Source organism: Acinonyx jubatus, chromosome C1, assembly GCF_027475565.1.
Source record: "Acinonyx jubatus isolate Ajub_Pintada_27869175 chromosome C1, VMU_Ajub_asm_v1.0, whole genome shotgun sequence".
Lineage (NCBI taxonomy): Eukaryota > Metazoa > Chordata > Mammalia > Carnivora > Felidae > Acinonyx > Acinonyx jubatus.
The window spans coordinates 72,244,654-72,259,607 of NC_069381.1; the positions used below are offsets into that span (position 1 = coordinate 72,244,654).

At 40.6% G+C, this 14,954-nt stretch overlaps 2 protein-coding genes across 5 annotated transcripts in view; one reads left to right on the forward strand and one right to left on the reverse strand.

The window, feature by feature from the left end:
• Positions 1 to 12,424, reverse strand: part of SELENOF (selenoprotein F) — a 57,609-nt gene extending 45,185 nt beyond the window's left edge. The window contains exons 1-2 of one of the 2 annotated variants that reach the window (XM_015070380.3): positions 12,091 to 12,398; positions 3,540 to 3,707 (exon numbers count right to left, since the gene is read on the reverse strand). In XM_015070380.3, coding sequence (XP_014925866.3) covers positions 3,540 to 3,707; positions 12,091 to 12,174 — 252 coding nt within the window. In that variant the 5' untranslated portion in view covers positions 12,175 to 12,398. Of the gene's footprint in view, positions 1 to 3,539; positions 3,708 to 12,090 lie in introns of both variants that reach the window. The other variant, XM_015070381.3, reaches the window with a different exon arrangement.
• Positions 12,425 to 12,730: 306 nt separating this feature from the next.
• The window catches only part of HS2ST1 (heparan sulfate 2-O-sulfotransferase 1), a 170,003-nt gene continuing 167,779 nt past the window's right edge, over positions 12,731 to 14,954 (forward strand). The window contains exons 1-2 of one of the 3 annotated variants that reach the window (XM_053214381.1): positions 13,133 to 13,253; positions 14,791 to 14,923. Coding sequence is in view for 2 of the 3 variants with exons in the window: in XM_015070379.3 (XP_014925865.1) it covers positions 13,130 to 13,253 (124 nt within the window). In the remaining variant the exon portion in view is untranslated. Of the gene's footprint in view, positions 13,254 to 14,790; positions 14,924 to 14,954 lie in introns of all 3 variants that reach the window. The other 2 variants (XM_015070379.3, XM_015070378.3) reach the window with 2 other exon arrangements.

Here is a 14,954-nt window from a genome sequence, read left to right on the forward strand (position 1 = left end):
GCAAACTTCTGGCTATCAAAGGCTAAATTTAGCCTGTGAAATGAGTAAGCATTACTAAAAACAATTAGCCTCATCTCTGGAAAGACATATCAGCTCTGGAAAGCATACAGCTAAGCAAGAACCACAATGAATATTCTGGTTGCACTTATATATAAGTTAGGAAAACATTGCTGTTTGATGAATACATTTACAATTTTCTCTCCTAAAGAATTTACATTCACAATGATTTACACACATACACAAATGTATTTAAGTATTTTCAATGTTTTTAATGTAAGGCACTAGTCTATATAATACAGATTTTTCCTTTTAAATTTTAGTTTTAAATTAGAACTAAATTTAACTATGATTTCATAATTTTTTAAAGTTTTTTTATTTGGAGGGGTGCCTGGGTGGCTCAGTCGGGTAAGCATCTGACTTCGGCTCAGGTCATGATCTCGCAGTTTGTGAGTTCAAGCCCCGCATAGGGCTCTGTGCTGACAGCTCAGAGCCTGGAGCCTGCTTCGGATTCTGTGTCTCGCTCTCTCTCCGCCCCTCCCCTGCTCATGCTCTGTCTCTGTCTCTCTCAAAAATAAATAAAACATTAAAAAAAATTTTTTTTTTAAGTTTATTTATTTTTGAGAGAGACAGAGGGAATGCGAGCAAAGGAGGGTAGCAAAGAATCCCAAGAAGATTCTGCAGGGTCAGTGCAGAGCCCAACATGGGGCTTGAACTCACAAACCCACGAGATTGTGATGTGAACTGAAATCAAGGTCTGAGCTACTCAGCCATCCCAACTATGATTTCAAAATTAAGCCTTAAGCCAGGGCTAAGATAGAAAAAAATATTGCACATATTTACCTATGATCTCATACCAGTAATCCAGAGGGCAGTACTGCACACATTAAATTAAGTACTACTTCTATACTTTAATGTGGTTTGCATCTAATATGCCTTGTCCAATGCCATACTTTTATATGTCCAGCAATATTTCTAAGAGTTTCTGGCATGTTTTGGTTCCACTAGGCTTCTTAAAGAAAACCACTCATCAATTTTGTGCAGCAGTGTACTAGCAAATGCTTAATGAGAAGTATATTGTAGTAATTAGGAGTAAGGAGTAAAGAAAATACAATGGACACAGCATAAAGTCATATTAGGATAAGACCCACTTGTACTTACATACAACAATCATTTCAGCTTGTAATTAGTTGGGCATACTAACTGGAAGACTACTTGCCTACGGTTACTGAGCTGTAAGTGGTCAGAATTATCAAGATACCACACAATTAATGATGAAAACTGAACAGGAATATAATTTGAAGTGTGTGACTCAAGTTTGATTCTAGTAAAAGTATAACATAAAAATAGTATACTATTGGAGGATTACTGAGAAAGGGCAGTAAATAAAAATAGAGTATATGCACTTGGTTTACAGTTTAGGAATATTTGATATCACTTAAAGTAGAACCTCTCAATTTACCCTTAATTATAAGACACTGTCTGTGATGAACACTGTTTATTATAAAACATTCCTTGTTCAATTCTTGTAAGTTTGGTATCTTAGGAAAGAATTGTTGTCGGCTAAGCAGTAGTATGGACCATAGAATAAAAGCACTATGACTAGAGGAATAGAGCACTATGACATATAGATTCCTTCCTCAATTTGTCCCATGTGAATAGCTCATTTAAAAAAAAAAAAAAATTACACCCCCAAAAATCAAGTGGAAGGGTTTTACTAAACTAGTCAAGTCATACATTTTAAATCTACATAAAATTTTAAAAAAATGTTTTTTTGATGTTTATTTTTGAGAGACACAGAGAGAGGGAGAGACAGACAGACAGACAGAATCCGAAGCAGGCTCCAGGCCCTGAGCTCTCAGCATAGAGCCAGATGCAGGGTTCGAACCCACAAACTGTGAGATCATGACTTGAGCCAAAGTCGGACGCTTGACCGACTGAGCCACCCAGGCGCCCCTACTTAAAATCAAATTTTTAAAACTTCTTGTTTAGACATGACCTACATGCAGTGAAGACTAATTCCTATGTACGGAAATCTTCTAAACATGAAAAAATATCAATGGTATATGTGAATCAAGAAAATGAAAAAACACAGAAGGCTTGGAACCTATTTCTGGGACACCAGGAATTTCAGGTTCACAACTAAGAAATCAAATATTAAAGGGGCACCTGGGTGGCTCCGTCAGTTAAGTGTCTGACTCTTGACTTTGGTTCAGGTCATGATTTCATAGTTTGTGAGTTTGAGCTCTGCATTGGGCTCCATGCTGCCAGTGGCAGAGCCTGCTTGGGATTTTCTCTCTCTCTCCCCACCTTTCTCAAAAGAAACATTAAAAAAATGAAAAAAAAAATCTAATATTAAGTAAGTTTTGGTTAAATATTAACATTTAAAGCTTGTCTTCCTTTTAGAACTATAAAACTATATTCTGTGTTAGAAACAAACCTTCACTACCTAATAAGATAGAATTATAGTCTGAAAGCTTTCTAAACTCTAACACTTCAAAATAGAATTCAGTATGTACAAGTGAAAGAGAGTATTAAAAGGAAATCTAACACAGAGATGTGAACTTTTTTCCTTACTCCGAACAAGGGAACTCACTAATTCAGTTTTATTTGGCTTATATAAAGGATCTTTTCAGGCCACCTTCTGATTTTAAAAAGTATAAGGGCTTTGATGAAAAGCTTTAAAAATTGAGCGAGCTTATTATTAATCTGAACAATGAATCAAAACATAGCTGATTTTATTGGACAGTTAGAACTATCTATCCTTGGCTGTTTTCAGGTGTTAAAGAGGAGATTAGGTATCTGTAAATATTAGTGATAGCTGTGTAAATTAACACAAAGCTGTCTAAATTAACAAAGAATTTTCTTTGTTAACCAGATAAAAAGTTATACTTTACTGCCTACAATTATGTGCCAAGTAATAGGTGCTACACTTTCGTCTCAAATTTCATTGTAAAGACGGAGTTTTTCTTACAAATGAATATAAGCATCTAATTAATTCTTCTTTGTCATCATGTGGCTAGAAGTTAGGAAGACTGGAGGACTTTAGGATCCAATCATGCTACAATAATTCGGCAACCTCTCTGCTGAACAACCATGATAGAATGAGGTCCTGGTATGTAACCTTACTTTTCCTTCTTATTTGTTTAAAATTTTTTTTTTTCAACGTTTTTATTTATTTTTGGGACAGAGAGAGACAGAGCATGAACGGGGGAGGGGCAGAGAGAGAGGGAGACACAGAATCGGAAACAGGTTCCAGGCTCTGAGCCATCAGCCCAGAGCCTGACGCGGGGCTCAAACTCCCGGACCGCGAGATCGTGACCTGGCTGAAGTCGGACGCTTAACCGACTGCGCCACCCAGGCGCCCCCCTTCCTATTTGTTTTAATTGATCTAGTGGGCCAGACAGAAATCAGTTGAGTTTTTAAAAATACAAAATGTAAAAGCTAGAGACTTCTTTATATTTAACTTGATTAAACAATTTAGTATTTCACCTTATCTCAACTACACCAACTAATGGAAGAGAGATCCTAGAAAACAATACCTTTTTTGTTTCAAATTGTGCTTCTTCCTGACAGCATCCTCTACAGTCAGGATCCAGCTGAAGCAGGTTAAACTGTCCAAGAAGATCACAAGAGCTGCAGAGTAAGTTGCTGGAGAAGCCCAACTCTCTGCAAGCCTCCGATGAAAACTCTGCCCCAAGTGCACACACCTGAAAATAAAAAAAAATGAGAAATAAAACATTATTCCATATTTGTATCACAAAACTTCCCAGAAAGGAAAAACTAGGGTTAACCAAATCTAACACACTGGAGATGAATTTCCAAAATGCCTCATTTAGAGACAAATTGTTAAATATTTTTGAACTCTATAACCTTAGATGAGTCTTTGGCTCTTCCTACTTCCCTCACAATTTTTTTCTTAAAAATTTGCTATTTTTCAGCTTAGCTGAAATATGAATTAATATGCTTTCTTTATGATGTGTATATTATATACAATACCTTTACTAAACACTCAAGTTTTTTTTGAAAAGGAATTTCCTTAGAAGATAAACCACTGCCCCTGTTGATATGGGTCTATAGAGTAATACTAACTTCTAGACTTCTCTTCATTCACATCTAGCAGTGGAAAGGTGAAGAGGATGGAGAAGAGCAGGAGCACATCAGAAATAAAACTATGGGGGCACCTGGGTGGCTCAGTCGGTTAAGTGTCCGATTCTTAATTTCAGCTCAGGTCAAGATCTCATGGTTTAGTGAGCTCTAGCCTCACGCTGGGCTCTGTGCTGACAATGTGGAACCTGCTTGTGTTTTGTCTCTCTCTCTCTCTAAAAAATAAACATTAAAAAAAAAAAAAAAAGAAATAAACTTCGGGGATTAGGTACCAGCTCCATCACTTAAAAGATGTTGTGACCCTGAGCAAGATAACCTCCCTCAGCTTTAATTTCCTCACTGATAAAGCAAGGACAATAATGCTTACATAAAAGAGATTGCAGTACAGATGAATGAAATGAGTTATGTAACCCATCAAAACAACCGGCAAAGGTGGGTTTATCTGTTCTCATCCCTTACCATTGTCTCATGCATGTCTCAGTGAATATGGTATAGCTTCACCTAAGGTCAATCTCTCTACCTGTGCTTTGGAGTCTATCTTCTGCCATCTCCACAGGGATTTTAATTTAGTCGGTAACTCAATTCTTCAGTGTATTCAAACCTTATGGTTCTAACCACTTTCCCCCACCTTCTGTCATTTCTGAATTGTTACTATAGTCCAGCTTCTGATCCTACCACTTGACTAAACTTGCCAAAAATCATTAAATGCAAAGACATTCAAAACTGTTCTGGCTCTAGCTGTTCCTTCCATGGGCTTGTCTTCCTTCTCCTTCCTTTTCTATGCATGCATCTCTTAAGCACTTCTGTTTCCCATTCTATTTTTGGCTTTTTCTTGCTTTACATATATTCTATAGACGACCGTATCTTTCCCATGGCTTCAAATACCCACTTATTGAAAACTGTGGAGTCTTTTTGAGTGTCAAACTTCCAAAGCCAACAGCCTACCCGACTTCATTATGTTCCACAGGCATTGCAAATAAAAAAAAACTCCAACAGTGAAACTTACCTTTTCTGCTTAAATCTATTCCTCCCAATGTATCCAATTATTTTAGTAAAATGGCACCATTTTCCCTGACCACCTAGTTGCTGAGGTCAGTCATTCTACATTCGACATTCTTCACCATTCTTACAAGCAATTAACAAGTTTTGACAATTCTATTTCTTAAAGAGCTCTCAAATCATTTCTTGTCTCAGTGGCTTTAATGGTCACCACCAGTCCTACCTTTCTTTACTTCTCCAATCCCATTCTACTTGTCAGCTATAACAAATTCCTGGAAGAATAAAACTCCCACTCATACACTTGCTCAAATTTTTCTTACATCTAAGGCTCCTTTTTCAACTTATTTCAAGAACCTGATTAGTATCAGTCTTCCAGGAAGCCTTCTGTGTGTGTGTGGGGGGGGGGGGGAGTATGAGATCCTATCTTTAGCCATAGGACTTTTCAGAGGAAGAAATATGTGCATAGGTCTAAGATGGTGCCACTCATGACACTGTACTATGTGAATCTAGAGTTGTCGGATTCCCTAGTACTGTGAACTCTTTTGAGGGCAAGCATTAAGTTACCTGTCTTAATAGCACTTGTGCTAGTTCTCATGTGTACTGAACGAATGAATTGGTCAAAACTACAGCCTCAAGTCTAGAGGAATTTCAGACTGTTTGACTGCAATTGGTTCATCTTCTAGACCAAGGGTATGCAAACTTTCTGTAAAGGGCCAGATTAGTAATTGTGTTAGGTTTTGGTGGCTAAATGGTTTTGTTGCAACTACTCAACTCAGCCATGGCGACACAAAAGCAGTCACAGAAAATAACAAATGAGTGGGTGTCTGTGTTCCAATAAAACTTTACATAAACAGGGTTAGCTGGATTTGGGCCACCAGCTGTATGTAGTCTGTCAACCTTCTAAAGCTAACCAGGTAGATCAAAATCCAAGGACATCTGCCAATATAAAAACTAAGTAGTGCTGGCATACTCTCCCAAAATGCTGATCATCCCACTGGTCTTGTGTTAGTCAATACCCTAATTTGATACTTTATACATCTTTTACCTTATCTCAGTAATAATGTGGGATGTGTATAATATTCAAATAGATCAAGTATCCCAGTCTTATGGGAGGCACCTAAGATACGTGCTACTCTACTACGAATAAAGTATTTCTTCATTAGTAAAGTGATATGCTTGATCTACTTCACAGGTTAATTTGTATTTTTCAAAGATGGCCAACGAACATACATGCATCATCCCACACGATGTTCTTACAGTGTGACTGGCAGTCCTCTACTGCAGAGTAGGAGTCTATTTTCCCTCCCCATGAATCTGGGCAGGGGCTTGTGACGGATTTGACCAGAGTGCAAAAGAAGTGATACTATGTAATTTGAGGGTAGGTCATAAAAAAGGAAACAGCATGGCTATTGGTCCCACATTCTGTGCCTCTGTCTCTCTTGGAACATTCAACTTCGGAACTTAGACACCATACTGCAAGGTAACCTAAATTAGAGGGATAACATGGAGATTCCCATGTAGATAGCAACTGAAGCCCCAAACTGACAACCATCATCAACTAATAGACATAGGAGAAAAGAATCTTCATTATTTCAGACCCTAGTCTTTCAGCTGAGACACCATGGAACATACAACTCATCCTGTTGTGCCCTGTCTGAACTGCTCACCCACAGAATCTAAAAGCAAAACAATTTTTTTTATTCCACTATATTTTATGGTGACTTGTTTTGCAGCCATGGTAATTAAAATAGGCAATAAAAGTGAAATCACTTTGAAACTATGAACTGCTTAACAAATGTCAAGAAATTGTTATTGCCAAAGCAGGTTTAACAAAACAAAAATCTCGAATGATCATGCAGTTGTGTTATTTGGTTTTATTCTGGCATTTACTGAGCACTTACTGACAGGTGGCATAATATGCAAAACAGGTGTTTTGGAGTCTGATGACATCTTGATTCAAATGTCAGCACAGAGCAACCTTACTTCTGAATTTCTGAATACGAATAATTACTATTTATCTCACAACATTTTGAGGATTAAAGGAGAAAAAGTACTGGCAGCATCTAGTTTCCTAGCCAAGACACAGTAGGTACTTAATAAATGTTAGCATTATTCCCACTTTCCAGTGCTCTTAAAAACCTTCTTAAAAAACACAACACACTACTTATGTTTTAATCATTAGACACAGGATAGAGGACAAGTGTAGTGAAGTTACATTCATGAGTTTCATGAATGAACTACTTTCTAGCTCTTCTATCATTAGTTTTGCAGACTCAATGCTTTGAATCTAAGGAGATCGGAACATATTTAGTACTTCACTAATAAATATCAAATGTTAAATAATATAGGAGTTCAAAATTATAAATGTATGATGATCTTTTTATTAGCAAACACTGTACAACATTTAAATGGCCACATTAAGGCCACACATTAAATTTTAAAATAATCGGCCACACTTGTAAGAAAGACACAGATTCTAAGGACAGGGTGGGATAACCCTGTTTGGGATAACCATTTAAGTTTAACTTTCCCTAATTCAAAGTAGGATTGACAAGCTAAAAGACTCCATTCTTTCCTTCATGCATTACTCATGATTTTTCTGGTATCACTATTTCTTTCTAGATGAGGGTTGTTGTCAGGGAAACTGAATCAACCATATTGTAACATTACCTATTCAGGCAGAAGTCTGGTATATACAACTTACTATACATACATATGAATAGTTGTCTCTTAACTTACCCTTAGTCTCAGAAAACTCATAAGTTTCTCATATAATTGTGAACGGATTTCAAATATGAGACTAAGCCAAAGGGATGGGATTATCGATCAACCCTATGAAAATAAATACCAGAAACATGGCCATTATAGCAAGCTCTTACAAAGCACCAGATATTCTGCTAATAAGCATTTTATATCATTACTCCATTCAATCTCAACCACTCTCTTAAGTTATTATCCCCATTTTACAGAGAAATAGAGGCTTAGGATAGTTAAGGTAATCTAAGATAACACAGCACACAGGAGGTGGCAGCATCAAGATTGTAATCCTGATTGGCCCTCAAAACCCTCACTATGAGCTATTTCAAAGAATCCATGATGCACCATTATTGTATGTACCACAAAGAATAATAACAAAAATGCTGGCAATTATAATCCTGTCCCCCAGACTGATGGAGGTGTTAACCTGTGAAGAAAAGGGGAATGAAGTGTTATGTTTCAGAATTAAAGATATACAGTATCATTCTGTACTGCTTTGGGTATATAGTGCCTTTCAAAATATTGAAGAAATATTATGAATGAGCTAAATGAAGACTTGAATACCACTTAGTTCTGGGTGCCCCAGAGAACAGCTCCCGTAAGCCATACTAAACTATTACTTTTCTAACGCTTAAGCATATTCAGAATGTATTTTCAGATTAAATCACTTTATATCCTCCCAGATGTCACCTCACTGGAATGCTGATAACTATGCATTACTATTAACTTTAAATTAGAGATCTACAATGGCACAGTGATGAAAACTTGTCTAGTCTAAGGACTCAGAGGTTTAAATAAACAAAGAAGGAGCTAAATCCTCTAACCAACCCAGCAGCTCAACCTCAAGGTGCCAAGGAATTCTTTCCTCATTCTCTTTTCATTCATCTGTCAGGTTCCAAAGATTTGTCTTATTGTTACCACTGCCAACTACTTATTCTAGTTGGCCTCCCCCCACCCCCTGGTTTAGACTAACTGGGAAATGCAGTTTTCTAACTTCTTAGTGTTTTACCAACAACCCTCCATGCTTCCCTTTTCATTCTCAAGGAATTTATTGACTTATTTTCTTAAAAATACTACTTATTACTGAAGAGACAGAAATACACCTTAGGGAAGTTAACAATTATTTCAACAAGGGTGAATTCCTCAGAACTCTCTATTTTTGGAGTCATTCTGCATTTGTGGGAATGGGTGGGGTTCATCACCAATCTACACAAACTACAGATATCCTCAGGATTCTGATAGCAAGGAACAAACACAAGTGAACTAGGAAGCCATCCACACGTCAGAAGGATTTTAATGAATACATACGAGGAACAATATAAAAAAACAGCCCCCAAAAAGGTCTCTGTATTCCCTTTGGGTACGATCTAATTGGCACAGGAGCTGGGGGAGTGCACAGAGTTATGGTGCTGTTAAGACTGTGCATCTGTGTAACAGAGTATAAGATATGATGATAGAATATGCGAGGGAGAGAGTACACCTGGCTTTGCAAATCTGGAAATGGTATGTAAATTAAGCTCTGCATTTTATCTAAATACTCTACTTTAGGCCTGGTGAGGGAGAGCGTGGTATGGGAGATATGCTAAAACAAATGACCCCAGTTCTTCAGCTCTACCTTTTGGCTCTCGCAGTAGAGGTAAGATTTGGGAATTAAACCTGGCTAGACAAATACGTACCAGGTGAAACAGGCCTTGTTAAGAAATGTTCAAAATAGACTCCACCTTAAAAGCAACAGGGAACCACTGAATTTTAATAATGACAGTTCTAAGTTTTAAAAAGATGACTTTGGATGCATCATAAAGATTGAACTAAAAAGGGGGAAAATGAAATAGGGAACCTTGTTTAAGGAAGCTGTTGTGGGAATTCCAGGCAAGCAAAAATAGTGGCCTGAATTTAGGTACTGCCTATGGAAATAGAATTAAGTGGACTGGCTTGGAAATTTTTAAGGGTTTAATGACTAATTGGATTCAAAGAGTGAAAGAGAAGAATTTTAAAATGACTACTTGCTGGGTTGGGCAATTGGGAAGCTGGCAAAGCCAACCATTTAGGTTCTGATAATTATAAGAGTGAGCCAGGAGGCTGTTATTGCTAAGGAGAGAGATATTGGTGGCCTGAATGAGGGATTAACAATAAGTGCATGCATTTGAGAGAGATTTAGGAAGTAAAATCAACAAGACTTGGCAATTGCCTGATGTGAGGGATGTAAAGAAAGGAAAGAATCAAATATCCAACTTTCTGACTTAAATTCTGTGGTCACTGTGGTAGATTATTTAATGGCCATAAATTCCTCCTATCCTGATACGTAGATTTCCATATACATATGAGGAGTATGTCACTCTTCCCATTTAGAAGTAGAGTCTGTTTCTCCATCCCTGAAATCTAGACCCGCCCTATGATTTGTTTTGACAAATACTGTGGGGGTAGAAGTGATATGTGTAATTTCAAAATATATGTAAATGCCTCCTGGGCTTCAGGAGGCATCGCAGCTTTTGCTCTTTAGGAGTGCTGCCCGGAGACTGCTATGAAAAGAAGCTGGGCTGGCCTGTTGGAGGCCAAGAGGTCACATGGAGGAGAACCAAGTTATCCTGGCTAACAGCACCAACTAAGAATGAAGCCATCTTGGACGCTGCAGTTCAGCTGACCCACAGAATTATGAGAAATCCTTGTTATTTTAAGCCACTAAGTTTTGGGGTGGTTACACAGCAGTTGATAATTAAAGTGAAATGAGGGGAAGTCAACGTGAAATGTTATTCCTTATCTTTGCATGGTGGACTCAAATTACCCAAGATAGGCAAAAAAACAAACAAACAAAACAACCCCCCCCCCAACACAAAAACCAACCTCCAGTAGAAAGTTCAGAGAGGGGTCTTTCAGTAATTTCTAAGGCACCAAATGCCCGAATAACAGAGTACTGTAATATTAATCAGAGAAGTAAAAAATCCACCTTTTAGGTATGGTTGCAAAAACAGGCAGGATCTTCAAACCTTTTTTTTTTTTTTTTCTAATTTGACTTTTTATTGTATTTTTTGAGAGACAGAGCAGGAGCAAGGGGAGAGAGAGAGGGAGACATAGAATCCAAAGCAGGCTCCAGGCTGTCAGTACAGAGCCCGAAGGGTTTGAACGCAAGGACTCAAGATCATGACCAGAGCTGAAGTTGGACACTGAGCTACCTAGGTGCCCCAGGATCTTCAAACTCTTTGAGGAAAGTAAAGCAGGGGTGTTTATAGAAGCCTTCGGTATAGGTCCTAACTCCCTCAAACCTTGGATAAACCAATCAAACCAGGTCTCCTTGGAGAAAAATTTTCAGCAGGTTCAGAAAAATAAATACCTGAAGAATTACGTTGATTAATGAAGCATGTAAAGGCTCCCACAGTGCCTAGAAAAAAAAGTTATTCATTCACATAGCAAAACATGGGACTGCAAGATTCTTGAGAGGAATTAACCAATATTAAGTTGTACCTAACCCAACAGAAAAATAAGACAAATTTAGCTCTATCCCGTTCAAAGACTGAGAACGCATCTGTTGTGTTAATGGAGAAAAACTAAATAAAAAAGTTAACACTGCCCGATTTTAAACGAGATGAAGGCTATCGATTTTAGAAAATCACTTTAAAAAATTGTGCTTTACCACGGAGTAGTTCCTTTAATTGAAACGTCAAAAACCACAAATGGCACTAAAACGTACCCAACAGCACGTGAATAACATATCAGAGATAAAAAGGTTTGTCTAACAGTGAATTAGACACCACTAACAATTCAGGGGAAAAAGTAAACAGAAAATGTACCCTGAACCAAAGACTTGGGGCTTTCTTCTAAGATTTAGGGAGCCTTGTCACAAGGAACGGTAGGTAGTCCCTTGTATTTCGTCCATTTAAAAACAATCTTCATTCCTTTCCAAGGTCTATTGCCTCCCCCCTAGGCCCCCCCCCCGCCCCCGCCTCACTGTGTGGTTTACAGACTGTTATTAGCTGGAGCTCTGCAAAACAAGATAAATACTACTCAAGATATTCTGAAGTCAGGAGAAAGAACCGCTAGAAACCCGGGCGGGAAAGGGAAAACATCAAATCAGGAATGAAGCCACGTAGCATTCCGGCCACAGCGGTGGCTAAGGAAACCCAGACCTCCCACCCTCTCCAAGTGTGGCTCCCATTCAGTACTGAATGTTCCGTCTTCCTCAGAGCAATATCCCCCACTCGCGCCTAGGATGCCGCGGAGATGATCTTCACTCACCGCTTGAAGTACAGCCGCCAAGAGCAACCGCAGCCCAAACGCCGGCCCCAGCCATCCACCAGGCTCAACCGCCATCGCTACCATCTGCCGTAGGTCTCCAACTGCCCAGAGGACCCCGCAGCTAGGGGCGTCCACTCCAGAGCCTGATCCAAAACAGGCTACTAATGGCCGTTACCATCAAATCTCTTACTCTGCAGAGACGCGTATTACCTAAGGGTATATGGAAGCTTAAAGATGGTCGAATACCTTTATATTTCATATAAATATAAAGTCGCTGGGTCCTTTCGATAACCCCTATCAGGCATTTTCCTAAGCTCCCAAACTTGTGAAGCTCCGCGTTCCTTCCTTTAATTCACGACATTTCGTCAAGCAGCCAAGAAGCTCCGCCTTTGGCAGTCTAGGCCTGCCTCCTTCTCCAAGTTTACCCAATCGAATGTCGCTTTGGTTGACACCTGCGGCAAAGGAAACCAACCGTAACACGAACCAAGAGCAAAGCTCCGGGGTTCTTCGGTCCAATAGGCACAACGGAACGGGAGCAGTGGGTGGAGCCTCTGGTTGCCGAGCAGCGTACGTGGATGCGTGCGCGTGGTGGCTGAGGGGGATGGGCAGGGGGCGGAGCCGAGGGCGGCGCAGCCGCAGCCGCAGCGCTGGCGGAGGAGCGCGCGGCCGCGAGCAAAGGAGGGAGGGAAGGAAGGAAGAGAAGGAGGCGGGCAGGCAGGCAAGCGCGGGGGTCGGGGACTGAGGCAGTAGAGAGAGGCGAGAGCCCGGCAGCCGCTTCGCGCTGTGTTTGCTGCGCGGGCTTTTGGAGGGGGCGACCGTTGAGTCGGTCCAGGAGAAGCGGGCACCGGCGGCGTTGGTGCTGGCGCCTGGGGGCGGGGGACTGGAGAGGCAAGAAGGGGGGTCGCTGCGGTGGTTCTCTCGCTGTCGCGCTCTCCTTGCCTTTCTCCCGGCTCGGTGGGCTTCCCCCGGCGTCTCACTCGCCTCCGGGGCCCCGCTCCCCGCCCCCCGCGGTATGTCTTGATCCCGAGCAGCGGGTTTCATGGGGCTCCTTAGGATTATGATGCCGCCCAAGTTGCAGCTGCTGGCGGTGGTGGCCTTCGCAGTGGCGATGCTCTTCTTGGAGAACCAAATCCAGAAACTGGAGGAGTCCCGATCGAAGCTAGGTAAGGAGCAGAGCCACTCGGGGCTGAGTGGTATAGAAGGGGTCGGGCCAGGGAAGAATGGCAACCCGAGCAAGTGGGCTTTCGTCTAACCTGCGGTCTGGCTCGGGGGCAGGAAGCTGAAAGAGCTTGCAAAGAGAGCTAGGACTGGGGGCAGCGAGAACACAAGCTCCAAGAAAGGTGTGAATTAAGCTTGAGTGGCGTGCTGGGCTCGCGAGGTCACGGGGCAGAGGTTGCTAGGGTGGGCTTTCCCGTGGCTAAGGGTTACCCAAAGTAAGCATTCCAAGGGGGAGACAGCTAAAGAAGACCGAACTCAGTAGGGAGCGGGAACTGCTGGAGGAGGCAGAAACGCTCAGCCTTGCGTGTTTTCTTGAGTCTGCCGAAAGCCCTGGCAGTGCCAGTCCAGGGGTGTGCTAATTGAGACGTTGGCACCTGGAGACAGATCTTTTGGGGATGGGGCGGTTCACGAAGGGGTAGATGCTTAGAAATGGAGGGAGATACTGGGAATGATGGTGAGTAAAAGAAATACACTGTAGTGAGTTGCACTCTTGTGCTGGGGGCAGCAGGGGACCACACAACTGACGGGGGAAATAGGCTGCCAGGTAGGACAGGAAAGCAAATAAAAAGCTTTTCAGTGAGGTACTGAAAGGAGGCATACAGGCATTTAAACTTTTTTCTTTTTTTAGTGGAGCTGAATTTTGTTAATATTTTGGGCTTAAGAATAGGAATGTTGATGTACGTGGTTCCCGGCAATGTTGATGTAATGAATTTAGGAGAAGAGGGAACGCTAAAGGGGAATTATAGTTAGATTGAAGTTTGTGGAAGGAAAAGTAAGATTGTACAATCAATTAACCATATCCTTAAGTATCTTAAGGAGTTAACAGTGATTACTTTAATGAGAGAAGAGGTCTCAAGTACAAAATGTTGGAGTATGAAGTTGTGAAAGACCAGAAAAATGCACAGATAATAGGTACTTTCAGATTAGTAAGGAACTTTGGCAACTGGTAGGAATTTTGCATGTAGAGGGAGTGTTAAAAGAATGTCTGCAATACATTTTGATTAAAAAATGTACACGGCATTTAAAAATCAGCTCAAGGGGCGCCTGGGTGGCGCAGTCGGTTAAGCGTCCGACTTCAGCCAGGTCACGATCTCACGGTCCGTGAGTTCGAGCCCCGCATCAGGGTTTGGGCTGATGGCTCAGAGCCTGGAGCCTGTTTCCGATTCTGTGTCTCCCTCTCTCTCTCTGCTCCTCCCCCGTTCATGCTCTGTCTCTCTCTGTCCCAAAAATAAATAAACGTTGAAAAAAAATTTTTTTTAAAAATCAGCTCAAGAGGCTATACTTTGAATATGGAAAAGAAATGTAGTGTTTTTATGGGTACACTTTCACCTGTTGTTTTAAATACTTTTTGAGAAGCAAGCAATCAAATAGCAGCAAAATCATTTAGACTGAGTAACAGCTAGATGCTGCTGTGGGTGATTATTAATATTAAGGAAAATGTATTAGCAAATAATTGTTACAAGTATAGCTTCCTATTTGCAGTTTTGGCAGACTTTGCAGAAAGCCTTGGAAACATTTTGAAGAGCAGTCTATCAAAGAGCATCAGATACATCTAACTGAAGTGCAACTAAAGTTGAAGGAGGAGCTAAGGATAATTCCAGTCCTGAACTCTAGAGTAAAACTATATGGTTTTGAAGAGAGATCAC